The sequence below is a fragment of the Vanessa cardui genome, chromosome 19 (assembly GCF_905220365.1).
Source record: "Vanessa cardui chromosome 19, ilVanCard2.1, whole genome shotgun sequence".
NCBI lineage: Eukaryota > Metazoa > Arthropoda > Insecta > Lepidoptera > Nymphalidae > Vanessa > Vanessa cardui.
The window spans coordinates 11,822,273-11,844,659 of NC_061141.1; the positions used below are offsets into that span (position 1 = coordinate 11,822,273).

At 32.3% G+C, this 22,387-nt stretch overlaps 1 protein-coding gene across 9 annotated transcripts in view; it reads right to left on the reverse strand.

Annotated features, from left to right (window-relative positions):
- LOC124537835 (protein Fe65 homolog) overlaps positions 1-22,387 on the reverse strand; it is a 92,225-nt gene that overhangs the window by 34,961 nt on the left and 34,877 nt on the right. For 3 of the 9 annotated variants that reach the window (XM_047114764.1, XM_047114763.1, XM_047114762.1), the window contains exon 3: positions 863-1,004. In XM_047114764.1, coding sequence (XP_046970720.1) covers positions 863-1,004 — 142 coding nt within the window. Of the gene's footprint in view, positions 1-862; positions 1,005-8,767; positions 8,947-21,453; positions 21,642-22,387 lie in introns of those variants that run through there. The other 6 variants (XM_047114770.1, XM_047114769.1, XM_047114766.1 and 3 more) reach the window with 6 other exon arrangements.

A 22,387-nucleotide genomic window follows, 5' to 3' on the forward strand; every position in this document is an offset into this window, starting at 1 on the left:
AGTATGAGCTGGAATATCACGTACAATTAACGTGATGTAGAAAAACATAACGAATATTTCCTTGTTTTTTGTGCTAGGATTAAATCATAAAGATCTTTGTTTATTATTTTGCGTTTTTAAAGCAGCACAATCGTGCTTGTTGTATGAGACTAAAGTAACATTTTACTCGGTAACATTTTCGTAGCTAACTTCCTTGATCGTTAAATTACATATGACGGAAATGTAAATGCAGCATTATTTCAGTTTTAGTAACTTATTTTAGTATCAGATTTTTTAGTTCTTATAAATCCTTTTTTATTTATATCGTTTGTAATACATAAATTTTGAACTCATTGATGAGAAGATATACTATATTATTTCGTATTAATTTTGAGACATGTAAAGTAATAAAATAAATAGTATAGAGAAGATGATTCTTCTATTTTTTTTTTTCAACATCACATTAAACTTATTTTTACTTAACTATATTGTCTGTGCTTAATATACAAAAATCTTCCTCTCGAATTTACTAAAACGACCGCATCAAAATCAGTTGCGTAATTTTATGGGTCTTTTCTGTCCCTATGTATATGTATGCTACATTGTTTTTATACAATGTAATATTGACTCATAATATTTAATTGGCAACGATTTAGATCAGAATGCTAAATTATAGCACCTGCATTTCAAAAATCGAACAACTAGAGAACAAAATACATCTCATTGTTCGATGAGAATTATGCGAGACTAATCCGGCATGTGAGCCAATCTTAAGAAATGGTTTGGCCAGTGAAGGTCACTCGCATTAGCCAATCAGAGCACAAGGGCAGTTACCATTGGGAGTTCGTTTCGTGGAATGAACTTGTTATTAAAATGTACTCACCTTCTATTGTCGAGGTAATTGTCGTAATCTAGAGGCATGTCTTTGTCGTCGTGCATGTCGTAGAGGTCGCTGTATATCGCGGACTCGAGGCGCGCCGGGTCCAAGTGGTAGTTAGGATTCTCGTACGAGAGTAGACCATTCTCTGTTGACAAAATATTTTTATAAATAACAATTATTAAAACATTTCGTTATGATTATTTTTTAATAATGATACGGGTTTTTTTCGTTTATTATAGACTATCCTATATCGCATATATACGGTATTGTGCTGTGGGGCAACGCAGCCGCTATCCATACTATATTTGTGCTACAGAAGAGGGCTATTCGCGCAATCTATAACCTAGGAGCTAAAGAATCGTTAAGGAATAAATTTAAACAAATCAAGATATTGACTATTGCTTCTCAATATATATTCTGCAATGTTATGTATGTACGAAAAAATATTAATGATTTCATGAGAAAATGTGATCCTCATAGCATTGGTACAAGGAACAAACACAAACTTGTTAATCCTGTTACTCGACTACATAGAGTCAGTAACTCCTTTGTGGGGCAATTTATACGGTTTTACAACAGGATCCCAGAAAGCGTTCAAAATGCCTCTGTTGACAAATTTAAAAAAAAATTTAAGGAACGCTTGTGTGCAAAAGGTTACTGCAATTAATGAGTTTATGATCGATAGCACACCTTGGGAATGAAACGATCGCCTCCTGGCTATTTCATCTCATATTAAATTGTTTATATAATATATGAGACAAACAAAAAGAAAACTCGCTGAGTTTCTTTCGCCGGTTCTTCTCAAGTCAGGGTATTTTCTTTTCCGAACCGGTGGTAGTGTTTCAATAATTTACGTGTTTCTCCCGCGTTATATGGGACTCGCCGGCGTTCTGGTCGCCGGGTGCACCCGAAATATAACAGAGAATATACCGAAATGTCTCTTTGGCGGGCGCCTCGGGATCGCTTTCGCATACTATCGTGACGCCCCAAAGACTATACGCCCTGCTATAACTTTACCTATATCTCACAAATCGTTATACGTCCTTGCGTCTGATTAGTTATTCAGACGCGACGTGCCAGCACTTGTATGGTTTCATGTAATGTGATGCCGAAGCCAAATAAACGATTTCATAGCAACGTTATACAACCGGCTATAAAGCAATAAGGCGATAAGCCTACGGGCAGACTGCCTACACGTCTCATTGTCAAAAAGCCTATTTGAATATTGTAGGTTTCCTGCATACCGTTTTGTAGTTTTTTGTTTTGTCTGTGTTTAACGTCAAGGTCGAGAGGTCCTTTTAAGTTTTTGCCATTCAAATTAGATTTTATATATACCCTTCCACTGAAATCACCAATGGAAGGATTATAATATAGGTTTAAAATGAAACACGTTGTACAGACCATGTTTTATATATTCTGTACTCTTAAAAAAAACTCGAGAGGCGCACTATCAATACCACTACCTAATACATATTACCAAAGTAGCGAATTCCATAATGGCTTCATCATCAGAAGGTACAACTACACAGTATTGTCATCCGAATCACCTAGTTAACTTTCACATCAATTAGGTAATTAAAGGTAGGTGAAATCGACTTCCGAGTTGGTTGATGGGTTTTATAACAACTGCCGACTTTCAGAATGGATTCAGATCTGATTGCGAGATCTTTGGCCTTAGAAGCTAGCCACTTAACCAATGCAGGTAACGATAAAATACTATTGAAAACCGACAAGAAGTCATACCATAAAAATAACACTGCCCCAACAAGGAGCCGACGTCTCACCCTCGCCAATCTCACTATCTACAAATGACGAAATATATTACTGGCACGTAGCACGTGTTCCGTACACCATTACAGGGCTCCGAAGACATAACCGTTACACAATATTTTGGTCCTGTTACAATGAAGATTGTCGTTTTACACATATAGGTATGTTTTTATAGCCGTATAGTTTAACAATGGGTCCCTGTAATGTGATCGTCCGGTTGATATAAATGCTTTCGTTTAAAAAGAAAATTATTTTTTATTGGCTCGATCCCTAATAGAAAACTCGGAATCTGAGGTCTTAAAACCAATCACATTTTTTAAAGGGGAAATCTTCGAAATACACCAGAGTCTTGAAGGAGTATACATGAGATACAATATTAACTACAACCTCTGTAATAACCAACCTCGTGAGAAAGGTTTTCCAGCTCGATGGGAGGGGGTCACAAACAGAATCTCGGAAACTCCAATGTTGTACATTCATGGGAGTCTATAGCTTTCTAGTTCGATTTCGGGGCACAACCAGGACCTAGTAACTCCAGCCTTACCGGCCACTAGACCAGTCGGTCTAGTTCACAAGTCTACCTAACGGGGCGGAACACTCTTGTGAAACGTGTTAAACGTGTGTGATATTACATCATTATTTATAATTTTAATGATTAAACTGGAAAACGTTCGTGCGGTATGCAATTAACTGTTCAGCTATTTTGAGCAATACCACTTAGATTGCAGAATGCATTTACGAACATGAGCTTTGAACTTGACGTATAGGGCTGTCAATTATTGTCACGAACTTTCTTTTAAATTGCTTATTAGCAGTTCTTACAAAGTTACAAATATGAGGATTACGAAATTTATGATTCTATTTTATTAATATAACAAAATTTAGAGTGTCTGTTTGTAATATTAAAATAACCGCTATAAATGTATATTTCTTGTGCATATGTATGTGTACTTTTACCACTTTTGTCTATCTATGTGGCTGTTTGTTCCGGCTTATCTCTGGTACGGATGAAGCGATTTTGATGGGAATTTCACTATGGACAGCAGATGTAATAAGGCATTTTATTTTAGAATAAGATATATAATAATAATTAAATCACGCTGCAGTGTCCAAATACTGTCCAGAACCGCCCGCAGCCCTCGCACGTGCCACCACTTTACCGTCACGTCAATGTGTTCAACGGAATTAAAATCATAAATATTTAAAAAACAAAAAGGATTTATCATTTACCAAAAAATATATTCATTACTAAAGTCATAATACAATGAATTCAGCTTTTAGGCGCTTTTCAGTTTCTCCTTTAATTAAAATACTGACGACCTCCGTGGTCGAGTGGTGTGTACACCGGTTTTCATGGGTACGCCACTCCTGGTTTCGATTTCCGGCCGAGGCGATGTAGATTATACCATTAGTTTTCTTGGGTCTGGGTGTTTGTGGTACCGTCGTTAATTCTGATTTTCCATAACACAAGTGCTAATAAGCTAAGCTACTTACATTGGGATCAGAGTAATATATGTGATGTTGTCTCATATTAAAAAAAAATAATACTGCTAGTACTAAAATATATAGGTAATAAATTATATAATTATTTAAACCGGCACCGATATTTCCTTTACGTTGTCTTTAGCGATGACAACATCAGGATTAAATTAAATAGCTATTTTTGTAATTAAAGAACGCCTTTATTTGGTATGAATAATAAAAAAAGGAAAATTATGTTATTTTTTAAACAAATAATTATCTACCAACGCGCTATGGAATCGCGTTGTGGAATATGCTATTCTAAAAGCCAATACTCTTTTGAGAAGAAGTTTAAGAAGAGCACAGCCATCACCATATAGATTTTATTCAATTAAACAGTGAAAAATCTATTTCAAGTTAAAACAGTTCTATATACAAATGTCTTAGTAACTAAAAAAACAAGTGTATATCGATATAATGGAACATTTCTTAGTAAAGTAGTATATTAAAGTCAATGACAAAATCTTAATCAATATAGAAGCATTATAGTTATTAATTGCCAATCTAATACTGGTTTGGGAGAATATCAGATCTGGGAAGACCGATAAAAGGACTTCAGCCCTTGTTGTGATTTTGATGTGCTTACAATGTTTTTATTTTAGAAAAGGTCTAATCGGACCGATACTATACAACAACGGTTATATTACTCTCTAGATTCTATTCCGATCCAACTACGACTATTCCTTACAAAAAGTCATAATTGAGGATCAATTCCACTAATTTATATCTATAATATAATAATGATACGATCTAGAATCAATAACGTATCGACTCGATTGGGATAATTTGTTAGTAGAATTAGCGCCCTGGAGGCTGTAATATACATACAAATTATATTTTGAAGTTGACAACCTTGAAAATTACGCCCCATTAGCTCATACAATAGAAATGCAATCGTAATTTTTATTGATTACTGTTATGCTTTGTCAAGGTTTCGAATGTAAAAGTACGAAAATATACATATATATTTAGGATGTATTTGTTATCTGTTGGTCTGGTGGCTAGCTCATAATGTTATATTCCACCATGGTACTCTGATGCACAGTCTATTCAAATTGAAGAATATTGCATATTAACAAACCATAAATTTACGGCATTTATTTGGGTTTGCTAATAACTCAACTAATAAAAATCTTGATTAAACTATATTTATTTATGAGACAACACTATTCCAATCGCCTACTTACTTCTACTTTAATGTGACATCCATTAACAGCTTCATCCATTTTTTTCCAAGATCCATTTTGAATATCGTAGATTATTAAAGTTTTCAAATATTTTTTATATAGCTCTAGTGGTTGGAACAGACTATAAATATACATATGGTCGAAGTTCTTCTGACAAAAGAGGTCTTCGATGTGTTTTTTTTGCTCAGAACACTTTTCTGTAAAGCGTATTTAGGTAGCCTAGCTTATTTTCCTAAGAGAACTTGCTAATTGTCAACTGTATAACATAAGCTAGCAGAAGCTACGTTCTTACATCAATACTCGATTCTATTGCTACTTAGCGGTAGAACATATGTATGGTTACATCCAAACGGAATTGTACAAAGCTCACCGAGACAAATGCCGAAATTATAATCACTAATTAAGCACTTGAAACTTAGTAGAGCTTAATTTAATCTAAGCTACTTACTGGTCATTAAAAAACAAAGTGTAACATGAGAGACATCTTAGTTTTCAAGTCTTTAAGTTAATAAAAGTCTTAAGCCTTCTGAGTCTGGGTATCGATCGCGCGACCTTCCTCGCGACCGGGCATTCTCCGCACGTCGCGTCTCATAATAAAACAGACGTTTCTTTAAATTATGTAACATACTTATATTATGCGGCTTTACTTATGAACTAATTTTCTATTTAGGTTTTCATATCCGCCTTTGTTACAAGAGACAGAGAAGATAAATAAGAAAGAGAGAGAAAGAACGTTTATTAGTAGTAGTTGCCCTTCGATGATGGCAAAGAGTTCTTTCTTGAAAGGTTTATTTTAGTATCTAGCACAATTTGACGAAACTAAATTGTGTTCTGTACATACAGATTTACATATATTTGCAATATTCTTTCATAGTCAAACGCCGCAGTAGAGTTACTCAGTAGACCCAAAACGTTTGATTCTAGTTAGCTAACAAACCACTTTCGAAGAAACGTATATTTAAGTTATTAATATATTGTAATTTTGAAAAATAATATCACTAAATAACATACTATAATTGAAATAGAAAATATATATTCTAATTTTGAATTTATTGAAAATATGTGAACACGTCGTCAGTTTAATTTATATCGTTCATTGACGCCAGTGAGTCGTGTGTGTTTCCGTCATCCTCCTGCCTTTATCCAAATTTTACTTGAGGTCGGTACAGCATGTCTTGTTCCACACTTCTCTATCTGACGTCATATCACAAGTAACATTTATCCAGTCATATCTTTCACATAAACCATCCAAAGATACGTCTTTGGTCCTTTTAAATATATATATATATATATATATATATATATATATATATATATATATATATATATTTTTCAGATCTTGTTGCTGTAGTGCCCTATTGGGTTTGATCGTATATTGCGCCATCAAATAACCCAAAAGAATTAAACATTTTCACATGTATAACTTGGGTTTGTATTTCGCCTAATACTGGAAATCATCAGTAGGAAATCAGCGCAAGCAAATTCTTAAACTATATTTAAAGGCTGACTCTTCAAACGTATACAAGTATAATATGTTAGAGTAGCATCTCTCATTAGCACATGCTATGTTATGTACAACAAGGCATGTGACAAAGGTGTTCTTGTTAAGGCAACACTATTACGAGACGTATGTTATAATAGGCTAAATATATAATGAAAAGAAGAACGGTATATAACCAAGTCACATGGTGGAAATAATCAAAAGATTTGCAATGAGCTCGGATCAACGACCAGACAGTCTTGGAATCAGAATGCCGAGACTTTGAATAACATATCAAAAACATTTATATACTAACTATGCCCGCGACTTCGTACGCGTTTGTATTTAACAAAAAATGTATATATTGTAGCCTAAGTTACTCCTTATTATATCAGTTATCGGCCAGTGACAGTCCCGTCAAAATCGGTCCAGCCTTTCTAGAGTTTAGCCGGAACAAACAGACAAATAGACAGACAGACAAAAATTAACAAAAAATGTTATTTTGGTATATGTACCGTGTATACATATGCATTGAGCAAATAAGGGCTATTTTAATATTACAAACATACACTCCAATTTTATTATATGTATAGATTAAAAAATTGTATAATGTTTACCTAATTATTATTTTATAACAATACAAATTCTTTAATTTATATAATATAAAAAGGTAAATATTAAAAAATATTTTCACAAATAATGAGCCCGAGTAATGGTGGCAGGAATGCTAGCGTTTCCCCATTGAATCGCAATTCAATTCACTGAGCGAGAAATGAACGAGCGCCGTCTGTCATCTGTGGGGGCAATGGGGTGTTAATGTAATTAAAAAACGGTGACTAGTTCGAAATAAAAAAGGCTACGTGATGTCATGATTAAGAGATGTCACATTGAACGAATATACTATAGCTCGCAGTTGGTTTACACATTTCGGCGGTAGAAAAAGTAGCCATTATTTTATGTAAAAGGTATTTTGCCAGGCCAATGGCCAATCTGAACGCCAATGCGCCACCAACTTTTAGGACCAAGATGTTATGTCTCTTTAATATAGTTACACTGGCTTATTCAATCTTTAAACCGGAACACAACAATAGTAAGCATTGTTATTGGCGGCAGAATAACTAGATGAGTGGGAGGTACCGGACGGGCTTGCACAAAGTCCTTCCTTGGAGTTAAAGCTCGATTCATACTATATGTTATAAAATTCAAATTTGATTTAGCCGTAAAAGCGTAACAAATAGACAGAGTTACTTTCGCATTTAAAATGTTATAGGGAGGATTGGTTTTTTATTTAAATGTTGGAAAAGAGTACCTACTGAGTTACTTGCCGGTTCGTCTTGGTAAAATCTACTTTCCGAACCGGTGGTAGCTTCACGTATTAGTAGTAGTTAGTATTGTATTGCTATCACCATGATATTTGTAGCTCGACAAAAAAATAATTTAGAGTGAATTAAAAATGTCAAAATAAATTTAACGTTGATTAAAAAGCTCACTTTTATCATTTCAGTTGTTATTGCCTCGAGTTTAATTCGCCTCTGATTTAATATGAACTTGAAGAAGAGTAATGTAAAAATCAAAATAAACTTTATTCAAGTGGGCTTTTAAAAGCACTTTTGAATCGTCATTTAACAATTAAGTGAAGCTACTTATATGGAAATTAATATCTATTATGAAAATCTAAGAAACTAAACAATTTACAGGTTATACAGGTTGTTTGAAATGATACTTATATATTATTATATTTTTTGATACATCCTGAAATAAAATAAAACAAATATACCAGTCATATTTTTTTATCTTTCCTGTGAATACGAACGAACACACACATACGAATTAAAATATTTACTTTAAAAACGGTGTGTGTAAAATAAACAAGTGCTAATGTGTGAAACATTAACACTCGAAGGAAATAAAAAAAAACGTTTACACAGCACAAAGATATTCGATACTCACTTTCTCGCTTGTGTAGACCCATGTTGGTTTGATACACTAACACATAGTGTTCTGTACACTTTCACATCTCATGCACAACACTATACAAAGTGCAATTCGAAAGCTGAAGTCACACCAGCGTACGAAATTATTTTGTCACTTTATAATTACTGGTTGAATAATTTCACCAAGAGCACCTGCTTTATTAAATTTAATAAATAATATTTAATTGTACGTTAGCGAAGTTAATTTTAATTGCCCATAAACCTTGAAATTATAATTTAGTCTACAAAAGTTTTTATTCCTTTGTGTGAATAATATTCGCTTAAAACCTGACACATTTAGTTTATCGAGGTTTTTGTTTACATATGATTCTGGTTTTAACCGCGATTATAGCTTTTTTATTTAGTCTGTGGCCGTGATAAATGCAACTCTTTGGTAAAATCCGGTAATATTAAAATCTGGGCAACCGAATCGATCTTGCGAACACAGGTACAGCTGTTTGTGTAAAGGATATGTATATATTGTTTAAGTTGAGCAATATCTACGTTGTTGCTTTTTCTTTGGTAGACCTATTTTTAATGTGATGTAATTTGACAATTTTATTTTTATTTATTAAGTAGATGTTTGGTAAACAATTTTTGCAATGTTACGTCTGTAACTGTCTGTACACGTCTAATAAGGTCTTCACAGACTATTTTAACGTTCTGAAGTGGTGGTAACTCTACCTCTAAAACAAAACCTAACGACGAATCAAAAGTGCTTTTGTGAGCGTACTTAAGGAAAGAGGATTTGGATTTTATGTTCAACATATCTAGAACATTATGTAATATTGTTACCTGTCACAGAATAAAAAAAGCAAAAGGTTTAATTTATTTGTCGTGACTTTGTAATGTTGTTATTATTATTTTCCACAAAGCCATTATTCACGTGATCTGTTATTGAAAAATTAAACTAGCTATCAATATACTGAAGATAAAACATTGCGAACAACAGAGGGTCAGACGGCGGAGGCCTAGGGTTCCACCCTCGGGCAGCGAACCCCAAAAAGGTTTGATCGCGTTTAACACTCGTGCAATATATAATATATGTAAATGTATGTATAATATTGGAGTGTTTTTGTTACTGTTTTATTTTAATTACATGTGTGTGTATGTGTGGTAAATTTATTATAACTAAATGCGTCAAGTTAGATTATAAATACTTAGTTCTCAAAAACATCAGATTGTGGGTTTAAGTCAATGATGTTGTAGTAAACAGATATGTTATTAACGCGCAAAAAGTGAAGACTAGAAAACGTCCTAATTGGGACGTTTGCCTTTAATTGTTTTACATAGTAATACGTTATAATACATCATAATGACGTAGTAATACGTTTTGCGTAATTAAAACATCTAGTTATCCCTTTTACTTATTGTTTTTATCAAACTATCCTTTTTACTTTTAACGAAATGTAAAAAAAAAAAAAACTAAAATAAACGGTCCCCGGCGCGGCACACTTTTTTCTGTTGTTTAATATGGATATAACATATTTGTTTATTAGAATATCATTGGTTTAAGTTTTATTTGATTGGTCTACTTTACTTTAAACACGTCCAAGTTAGTTTCCAATATTTCACGCGTAATGTGAGATGAGACTCTTACAGAATATCGCTGTTGTTCTCTTTGTAGTTGAAGAATACAAAGTTTAATTTTCCACGGTGATCCACTTCGCATTGACGGAAATACGTCACAGAATTACTTCCGATTTGTATTTCCTCGCGACGTTTCTATTCAACGTCAAACGAGAGAAATTGTTTATTTAAAATTGTATCGGTAAATCTTTCTTTGGATTTATATTTGTTAGCAGCTTTTATATTGAAACATATCACAAGAATAATTTATATCAATTTTTGAACCATAATTTATTTTTTCATTTAAAATAAATTCACAAATCATGAAATGTATGTATGAATGAATGAATGGAATATACATTATTGTATACCACAAATAAAAATAAAGAAAGGCACAGAAAAAAAAGTAAAACAAAATTAGTAAAATAAATAAATCATATATGTACTTATAAAGCAAGTTTATAAATTTTAAATTTAGATCTTTAAAAAGGTAGCATCAGATACGATTTAAGGAGGTATTGGGAGGAGCTTTCACACAAAGCCTTTGTTCTTTAAAGTAGGCAAAATGAAAATTTGATAATTATTTCAACCATACTAGGCAAGGCAACTAGATATAGATGATATAAGATGAAATAAATTACTTTAATTTAGATTAAAAAAAAAGTGCAATAAATTATACTCTGTTCAGTTAATAATTACAGGAAAAAACACACGTTGATTGACACAGCAAAGCGACTTCTCACGGTATTATGCGATGCGTAATGTAATCGTGATTCATCTCGATAATGACTTTATCTTATGTGAAACCAGTAATAACTGTCAGTGGGACATAATTAGATTCCGATTTGTCATGTCGCTGAAGCAGAACTCACGATACATCTCACTCGAGAATCGTTGAAAGCCGACGGTGATACACGAAGCTTGTACCTCTTAAATTTTATAATTATTACAGTATTTCGCATATAAATGTCTGAATGTTCGCGTTTGTTTACATATATCTTTAAGGACAAACGCTTGGCGATAAATGACCGTTGAAATTGTATGAGTTTTGATTCGCAATTGATGATTGATTAAGATAAAACGGATCGTATGAGCTATCATAGGTACTGTACCGCCCATAGATATTTACAGTTTCTTATTTTATACAAGTTGTCGCTCGGCTTCGCTTGCTTTTTAGTATGCTGATCTTAAAAGCCTTTGTTATTCATTGGAGTTTAAGCTTACTTCAGACCATATTCGGTTCAGCGATTTGTGGTATAACATTGAAACTACCAAAGAACGGAAAAGAAAATCGCGAAAAATGAAAATTATTCAAAAGTGCTTATAAAAGGTTACTTGACTAAAGTAAGTTGTTATGTTAAAAAAACTCTAGTTTTAGAAATATTAAAAGGATGCTGAATACATTGAAATTATTATAAGCTGGAGCTTCGAAGCCATAATTTATAATCTAGGTCAAACATTACTTATCTTTACAAATAGCTTGACCTGGATTTATTTGAATTAATATCGGATTAGTGCTGAGTTAGTATAGTCAGGTATTTTAAAGTTACACCATTATAAATAATTAAACCAATGACAATAGCTCGTGTGAAAAAATCAGAACTAATTTTGGAAATTATTTTTTTGAAACAATTGAACATACCTCTCTCAGGCAATAAAAGTTTTTTTATCCGTTAATGAGATCTTCGCTTTCGTTTTTCTCTTAGTTTTTAGTTATTATTAAACAGTAACAGTCCGTAAACATCCCACAGCTGAGCTTGGAGCTTATTCCATCACGATGCTCAAATGGAGGTAGATGGGTAAACCTTGAGCAGAATTTTATTTGACACATTTAGGTGTCGCTGAATAGGAGTCGACTTATTTACACAAATTAAGCATACGTTAATTTAGTGCTTGCCTCAGTTTGAACCCGGAGTCTTTTGTTAAGCCATTGGCCCATATAATGTGCTTCCAAAATCAATTGAAAAGCATCGGTTATTTTACAGTCATTAGCTAGCGAGGTCGCAAATGTCTAGGCTAGACTGAGAGGCGACGCTTACGTTAAACGCGAACAAACTTCACGTGACGTAATAAACAAATCTAATTTAATATAATTTTATTTTATGCAAATTACAAGTCGAGTAAAAATATTACTAGGTAATAAAGTCGTAATTTTAAAACGTCGTATATATTTAAGGAAAGTAATAATTAAATTGACTATTTGACATTCGTCAATGTCATACGAACAAAAAATTTGAGACTCGTCTTAGGTAAATTTACATTTATAACGATACCAGCGGGAGCAGGTGCAATTTATTAATAAAGACAATCAAACTCAAACTCCTTTATTCAATATAGAATAATTACACTTACTTATTGATGGCCAAATTAAACCTTACCATCGGTTTGGAAAAGGAAACGTACTGGTCTGAGAAAAACACGCGAAAAATATATTATTTACTTACATTGAATATTGAAAGTAATTTGACTTGGATTTTGAGCAATTCATAAATGTGTAAATAATATTGCGTTTATTAGATGCGATTATTTGTCGATATTTGATCGATAAATAGTTCATTGTTATTTTATTGAAAAACGAAAACGAAACGCTGTTAAAAGTATTAATATTATTGATACTTTTTACAGCCTAACTATTATATGAGTCATACCATTTATGATAAGTATAGCTAATTTGTAATAAGAATAAACAATGAATGATCACTCTTCTGAATACTACGATTTGATTGCAAGCAATGATATGAATCCAGATATTTCCTCATTTCTAACCATCCTTTGATTCAAAGAACCGCTTGAGTGAACTCCCTAAGCATTAGCCATAAAAGGTATTTAATCCAGCGCTTTAGTGCTTTCAAACTAAGCATGTATTGACCTAGAAAGCTGGATACTTGGATATGGAACTGCGGTTTAGTCTTTTCATTACATTTCTTAAGCGTATTGTTGTTGTTTAAACGTAATTTGTTAGTTCTAGAATTTTAGTTAAGGATTTTAAAAACGGTAGCTGGTGGTAGTTTATTTCAGAATATTTGTTTCCTCCAATAATTCTTCATTTTAGTAAGCTAGACCTATTGTTGAAATGTCAATTAAGATAAAAGCTTTCGATATAGAATTGAGATCTTCTTTTAGAAACTCACTTCAGAATTAAATTCTAGAATTCTAGTAGGATTAGAGAGTATGGTCTTCTAGAAAGACAATTCTGAGACTCGTTCAATAAACTGTCGAAACACTTCAAACAGAACACTAAAATAAAATTTGTTAATGAGCACTACGTCAACGAATCTCAACCATTTAGGGTATCAGTCTGGGTCTCCTCGAAAGATTTCTACCCACGCTCAAAAAATATCACACAAATAAACGCTAAGCAGACATTTTTCAATAATTCACCTTAATTATTAAAAGGAACTCGTTTGTTACTACGCAAAGACATTAAAACAACTTTCCGTGCAGAAGGTTAATTCAATTCAAATTATATTAAGACTTTCAAAACGATTGTCCTCTGTGGCCTAAGACCTGTCTAGCGACACCTGCCTTTTAATTAAGCGAACCCGGATTTCGTTTTAGCGGCTCATTTTTACCTGTTCTTTTTTTCCTGTGTTCAGTTTGAGAAGTTTAACAAAAGAGGTTAGCTTCGGAAAATTTGCATAGTTATAATTTGGAAAATTCTCTTCTTAAAGCCAAAATATAAGTGTATATAGATCGTATAATATTAGACAATATTGGAAAATATTGAACAACATCACAGACATTACTTTGATCCCAAAGTAAGTAACTAAAGCACTTGTGTTATAGAATATCAGAAATAACGACGGTACCACAAACACCCAGACCCAAGACAACATATAAAACTAATGAACTTTTCATAGAATGACTCAGCCGGGAATCGAACCCTCGGAGTGGCGAACCCTTGAAAACCGGTGTACACACTACTCGACCACGGAGGTCGTCATATGTATATGTTTGGGATTGCGGAAAATAATTTACTTTCCAGGAAAATTCATTTCATATATTCGATTCGAATTACAAAAACAAGCGACTCAATGGGTAAAACTGCTTTATAATTCAATATTATTTTTCCTATATTCTTAACAAAAAAAATAATAAATAACGTATTTTGTAAACCCAGGACCCAATTATAACAGAACATAAAATAATTCATCACATAATACTGAGTGTGCTTTCGAAAGTATTCATATCCAAAAAATAAGCAATTCAGATCTATTTGTGTCAGCGTTTTCAGTCAGACTGGAGTTAGTATACCATAAATAAAAGCTGAATTGTTATTGTTGGGGAGTCAACGAACTTTAACTGGATCATGGGATCCAGATTTCTATACATTTTGTAGGCATTTTCCTCTGTTGAATATCATATTCATTTGTATAAGGCGGCCATTTCCTGGAGCATACTAGCCTCTTAATTAGGAAGTGACTTTAGTGAAATACTAAAATTACTGATTTATTATAAATTAAAATCCTGAATTGAAAAAAAAATATGTTCTTTCGTGTAATTGGTTTTCTATCGCTACCTATTCTTACGCAGGTACCGTTTGAACAAGCCCATTGTTTTTAACAAGTTAGTCAACTCAACCCTGAAATAGTTCTGGGTTCTATAACCGAATCTAAATGACTTTGTTGTCCAGTTGCTACGACTATAACCGTTTTCGCAGTGTCATTGACCTCTGTAACAACCCTTTGTAGTATCACTAGCATGTTTCATATTTGGAACCTGTTTTCGTACTGTAGAATACTAAATCCGTCCTTATATCCGACCTAATACTAAAGTCTTCCCGGGTTTCAACTACTTGAAACTGGCTATGTTTTCTTTAACCAAGATACTCACACCTTTGATATAAGGAACTCGCTATCAACACCTTCAGATTAATACCAACAAAGGTTATTTTTAACCGTATTGCTTCTGAGTAACAAGATCAATTTGCTGATGTTTTTACATAGTTTTAGGTGAATATGAACTACGAACTGAAGTCGAAGACTGAGATGTACCAGCGAGGACGTAGCCAATTTCCATTTAGACGTTTAGGTTAGTAGTTAGTTAGGTTGTTCGATTTTTATGCAGAATACTTAATAAACAACACAATAATACAAAAGTGCTTATCTACTCGTACAAGTCTGCTTGAATTAAGGATATTTTATTTCTTAAACCAAATGAACACCGACAAAACTGAGTTAAAAGTCATTTCTATATATTAGTTGAATCTGTTTACTTTAAATAAATAATTTGGTCCAATTGAGCTTCCACCAAAGTAACGTATAGTAGTATGTATCCAAACACACACAGACAAAAAGTCTCACGTACACACGTAGACGGTAAAGAGAACCTCTTTCTTTTAACTTAGTGCTATATATTAAGGTCAGTGTCAACACTGCGGAGTGGGGTCCTGGTTACTTATAATAAATAATCAATACGCAACACGAGTACCTCTTTCTCATACATAATCATAATATCGGACAATATTGGACAGATTACTTTTATCCTATAGAACTATTATCATATCTGATGCCTCCGAGTGACTTTACTGACTGGCTGACTGACTGAAGGATTATACTGACTTCGTAGACTACCTCATCCAGATTAAACATTGAATCGATGGTAGTGTATATTTGATAAGAAGACAAGTCAGCTATTTAAGGAGAAAGGATTGACGGAAGATAGTGTATCTGGAAGTTTGAGTTACCTTTTTAATTTGTAAGGTTAACCAAGTTCTAAATCTGTTTTAATAAACGTTATATAAAAATATAAAAGAGTATATACAATGTAACGTTAAACGTTTCATTTACATCACGACGTAACATCAAACTAAAACTTTACGAGTGTATTAAAATTTTATTGATGATAGAAACCGAACTGACTGGATCAATAAACATCGTTAAACTATTTATAATTTATCGTCAAATTGCTCGGCTGACGATATAGGTAAATATTATATCTTGTCATTATACCATTGAAACAATAACAAAGATAAACATCTTAGTGAAAACCCACCAGACACCTAGCCGCATATATTTCAACTGACACCAATTTATTATTTACCAATAATCCAATTTGAAACTAATATGAATGAAATGAAATATTGAGCAAAGAAAAGGAAATCAAAGTCATCAAATTTGAACCCAGTTATCATTCATCAATCAGCGGTCGTTGCACTGTTAGTATTACTCAGGAATGTGTCAAAAACAAATGATTATCTATTTGAAAATATTTGGAATACCTTAATGTATTCTAATTATAGGATCGAGATTAAAGCCTTTTTGGAATCGAAGCAAATCAATTCGTTTTTAATTAAGATGAAACATTGAACTGTTGAACTCATTTTCTTATATCAAAAAAAGTCTATTGAAAAAGATTACGCAGTTGTTCTTTAAAAAAAAATAACAATATTTTAATCAAATATTATTTGGATATAACCTCATTTGTCAAAATAATTTATACCATTGCAACATTTGCCTCATAAACAAAAATAAACAGGGGCAATACATTGGCTTTCAGAATTTCGTCGTAATCGAAGGTAAAACAGTGGAATTAGTACGTCAACACTACGGAAGTCTGTAACGTTATGAACTCGTATGTTACCGGGGTTGAATCGAAATCAATAACGAGCTGGCAATTCTGTTATTTCCAGTTCAGCGGATATCTAGGAATATACTCGTATATTACGAAACGTAAATAGGATTTTAAAAGACATTATGCATGTTTTATTAATAAGAAAGTGGAGTCTATAATTGATGCGTAGTTGCTGCAAGCTTCTGCTGTTGCTTTTATGAAAACGTTTCAATCTCATCCTTCTTAAGGACCTCTTCTTCTTTATACTTACGTTATTATTTTGACAGAATTTTATTTAACTGCACTGATTAGTTGGTAAGTCAAATTGCAGCTGACTTTTAATCTTTTTACCAAAAAATCAGTTTTACCAAAAGATTTTAGTGCTCGTGAAAATAAAATCTATTATAGTAAATTTAATTTAGTCAATCATTTCAATTAAACAAAAGTAAAACAACCTTTTAACTGTGAATTTATTATTTAAATCAACATTTTAAGCAGCAGAAATGCAAGCATTAGTTAAATGTTTGAAACGACACTCGGCTTCAACTGTCAGAATTAATAATGTGATTGTGAGTGCTGACTGCTGTTGCCAGTATTATTATTAATTAGAATGGAAAATGGTCATGTTAATCATTAGTACTATTTGTATATATATAATTAACATTATATTTCAAATATTTTGAAAACTTAAAGCAGTAGATAAAACCTCAATTTCTTTCTTTATGATATAGTTTATCGAACGAGCAAATGGCGAATAAGCCACCTGATGGTCACCACAGACCACAGACAATTGGTATAAGATAAGAAATATTAATTTACAATTAATATTGTTCACCAATCTGCTGATTTTCAGTAAAATATACAATGAGTGGGTGGTATTTACCCAAGAGGACTTCTACAAAGCTTTAAAACCAAGTACCACTACTTAATAAATAATTTAATAGGTAAGTCGATAGTTAATAATAAAGTTATCGTAGATATTTCTCGATTGTATCGAATATACAATATACGTTACAATGTATATAATATAAAAGTAGATCCGGTAGTACGGTTTAGAGGATCGCTAGTAACAAATTTTTCAATATTCGAATTGGAATTCGTTTTATTATATGGATACATCATATGAGTCTATATGGATAAATCATTGAAATGTTGGCTAGTTGAAAAGCCAAACCTATTTTTTTTAATCTAAGGCATGATTACTCAAGCGAAAATCCATTTAGGTTTGTTCGATAGTGCATTCCCAATAAATGAATATGATCATATGTTTGTCCGGGTATTATGGGTACATATACTAATAGTTATTGGATATTATTCTTTACGTTAATTTAGAATATTTACCATTGAAGCTTTACGAGACACACAAATTTTATGTACATCATGTGTGCTTTTAAAAAAATACTTTTGTCATATTTCGGTTTTTGCTGTAGTATTTAATAATATATTAAAAACATACTCTTCCAACAGAAAATGTAGTACAAAACCTATAGTTGAATGAGCAATTATACGCACGCAATAACTTTAGGTAATTTTGGGTCAGAGGCCTGATACTCAGAACAACAAAAATTAGAAATAGAATCTAACGCATATTTAAACAGAAATCTATTGGTGGGGACAAAATTATATTTTTTAACAAGAATTTGTAAGTACATAAAAAATGAAATTGTAATTAGCAAACCTTACTTACGCTGTAAGTACAGAAAAGAGTACGAACGTTAAGTATTCTATATTAGGAAGTATATCAAAGGGAAGAGACTTGAGGCATTAAATACAGCAATAAGGAAACCAGGCGACAGAATTTTGTCACACATCCAAGTTTTGTGCCAATATTGTCGCAATTTATCGATATATTTACGATTCATAAATCTCAAACTGCAGTTAGTAAGCCTTTGAGTTGATACTCGAAGGTTAGATCTATATGACCTTATAAACAAAATGTGACATCACCGAGAATTTAATATTTTAACGCAAAGTCATACCAATAGATTTTCTTAAAATTACGATTCAAAAAAGGATTTACCATGGAGGTGTTTAAAGCAGAAGATCAACGGACTTATGAAGATAAATACATATATTTGGCTTTGTTGATATTTATGATATTATATCGTTAATGATTTAACACAGTTCTTATCATTTACAAAACTAGGCCTGGATATAGGCCTCGCATATGTCATTTCTGCAATCTTCGGTCTATGTACGAATATAACTTTTTGATCAATCATCACGAGCCCATTTGGTTTTACTCCATTTTATTTTAGAAGTAATCCATCATAATACACGTGTTCCGTCGTTTTTGGGTCACTAATGTACGTGGATTTACACGGACGGTCACGTGATCAATTGTAATGATATTGACTTTAGGGAACAGATTTGTTAATAAGGATTTTACGTTGAATATATGACATATTTATATGACGTATTGATTTTTGTCATGCTTACGATACACTGCCTTCCTGCCTGTCAGTCCTCAAGCATCAATAAAATATAGAAAAAGAAGTAGCAAAAAATGATGCGCCTTCTATTTCATCACCATTGTAATCAATTGGATGAAAATCGGACAAGATCACGGGCAAATAGAGTACAGGCGCTGGAATATAGGATTGTAACGCTATCAGTATTAAATTGAGAATTTGTTGGCAGAAAAACTCAGAAGCTACAAAACTAAGTCCTTGGTATTGTCTACGATAATTAATTAAACGAACAATGAAAACAATTATAGATATGAAAATAAAGACCATGGATTTTACAAATGACCTGATTTTATTAAGATCATGGATGTCTAAATAATATTACCAAGTCAAATGCTGCTCACTAATCAGGATGTCTTCAAACTATAGCCTACAATTCAATCTCGATCGGAAGCAAAGATATTCAAAGGAAAATCTGTTCCGACAAACAACATCTTTGATCTTTCGTTTATCTTAAGAGATTTAACACGGTCGAAAATTCGATGATTAATGTTAAAAAATGCATTAGGTTAATTTTAAAGTTGAGTCTAAATCTAATCTAATAAAAACGCGTGCGAAATCACGGGCAGCTAACACATTAATGGTAATTGCCTCATTGGTCTATTGGATATAATTTATATATCTGAATATAATTTCACAGATTTTGAGATTCTGAGTTCAAATCCCAGAAGGTACCGATACGAAGTTATCAAGAAGGATCTATTGAAAAATTCTCAGTAGCAGCCTTGAGTGTCCTGTACCTCGGAAAGCACGTAAAGCTGTCCTGCATCTGAACTCAGAAATCTTTCCAGTTGTATAGGATTTGTCATCCAATAGGATTATGATAGTGAGGGATCAAAGTACACCAGTGAGTGCACACACTTGTTAACTATAATAGGTATGTTTAACGTAATTCGTTAGCCATTGCTATCCATTACGATCTGGCACCCTGACCGTTATTAGTCAAGACGAAATCAATAGTAATTATATCAAAATATTTCACACAAGCTCTGTCATGAAATATCTATTTGACTGAACAGTTAATGTTTAAAGTAGTCTTACTTAGTCGGTTTTTGTGTTTAAATTTGATTACAATGCCCTTGCACTTTGAAGTTCTATTATTGAAGTATGTGTTCATATTGAATAATAAAGAAATAATGATTAATATAGTTAGGTGTGAATCGTGACAACAATATATATTTTTAGACTATCAAAATGTATTGTCCGTTTGTAATATTTACGATTAAACAACGATTTATCCTATTTTCCATGAATACATAATACGATAAATAAATACAATATAGGGTTTCCGTAGACCCGGCGTAACCGCTTTACCCGGGTTTAATCCTTAATTAATTAAAAGATTACAATGAATTCTTGTTTCGAAATCCAATACAGATAATAAATGAGAAACTAATATTCGTTATTTTGTTTTAAAGAAATATTTCGACAGACAATATTTTTTCGTTAATGTATAAATAACTAGAAAATACTTAATATATTATGCTTATTGACAAATGATTAATTTAAAAAAAACTGTCGCTTTATTGAAAATTAAATGGATACCTAATAGCACGTCAATTTAAGCCAATGGCAAGAATATATTAGCTTATTGATTTATAAGTATGTGTATAAATAATATTTTGTAGTATTATTTATAAATTAACCTATGCATATTTACGATCGACGGTTCGCAAACGGATACTCACAAATATGTAAACGAAACAAATTACCGGTGTTGCAAAATGATTATTCGAAAATCGAAGTAAAAAAATAATATATGATTTGCATGAGAAACAAGGTTCGGTTAGGATCAATACTCTTATCGATGCATAATTTACATAACAAATTGTATCGGCTTATTTTACGAAAAAAAATGAATATTTTAAATGCACATTGTGATATTACACAATCATATGGGTCAATTTTTTATTACACTTAAATTTACTTTTAACTAATTTTAAAGAATCGTTTGTAATGAATGGTTTAGTAAAACCTTTTTAATGCTGACCTAGACCCGAATAATACTATTCAATCACGCTACTGACACAAACACGAAAATTATAACTACAAATTAACAATAGCAACTAAAAACCTCGTACGTTGGTGTAATCACGAAGAATTTAATTGATTAAAAACAGGTGAATAATCACAGATGATAAAACCGTAAATGTCACTAATTCGACACAGCGGCACTATTTTAAAATGAAATCACTTTAAAATATGACGTTCAGATTAATTATATTATGCTTTTCGGACACAAGTGCATCCACGCGCGGTCGGCTGCGGACTGGCTGTTAGAGCGAGAGGGTGAGAGGGGGCAGGGGTGCGCCCTCCCTGTACAGACTATACGGCTCACACAGCTGATTATACATATTAAAACTTTTTTGGTTCTTTTTCTGTCTCACTGGCCATTATCGTTGAAACGAAATGGAACTATCTCTATTTAGAAAAAAAAGTTGTATTGTTTTGTATAATGATGAAAATTTTAACAGCTCGCTGGGCAATCAAGTATGCAAAACTCAGAAATCAATAACATTGTAGTTATATGTGGCGTTTGTCTCGCTTTGTTTATATAATATGATCTAGCGATTGACACTTTTATTAATGGTTTTATAATTTCATCTTTATATATTATAATGGAATATTTACAGATTTGTGTCTGTTAAGCCATATTTATAAAGTGTTAATCGTGGGTTCATTCAACGCAGATGGTGAAAGATCATATCAGATCGTTTATTATTCGATAGAAACAAAAATGCTACTTAAGTCTTCTGTGATGAGAATCTATAGAAATATATATATTAAGCTATAACTATATTTACAATTATAACAACGGTACACACTTATGCTCACCGTCCATTTTACGTTTTACTCTCAGTTTTTTTTTACATGATTTATTTAATTTTTAGCACTTTTACATTCGCCTAAAGAGTTTTTATGAAACAATCAATATACAATCTATATCTATATAAATCTCTTATTCGAACATAGAAGAATTATATGTGCTACTAAATTAATTTGATAGA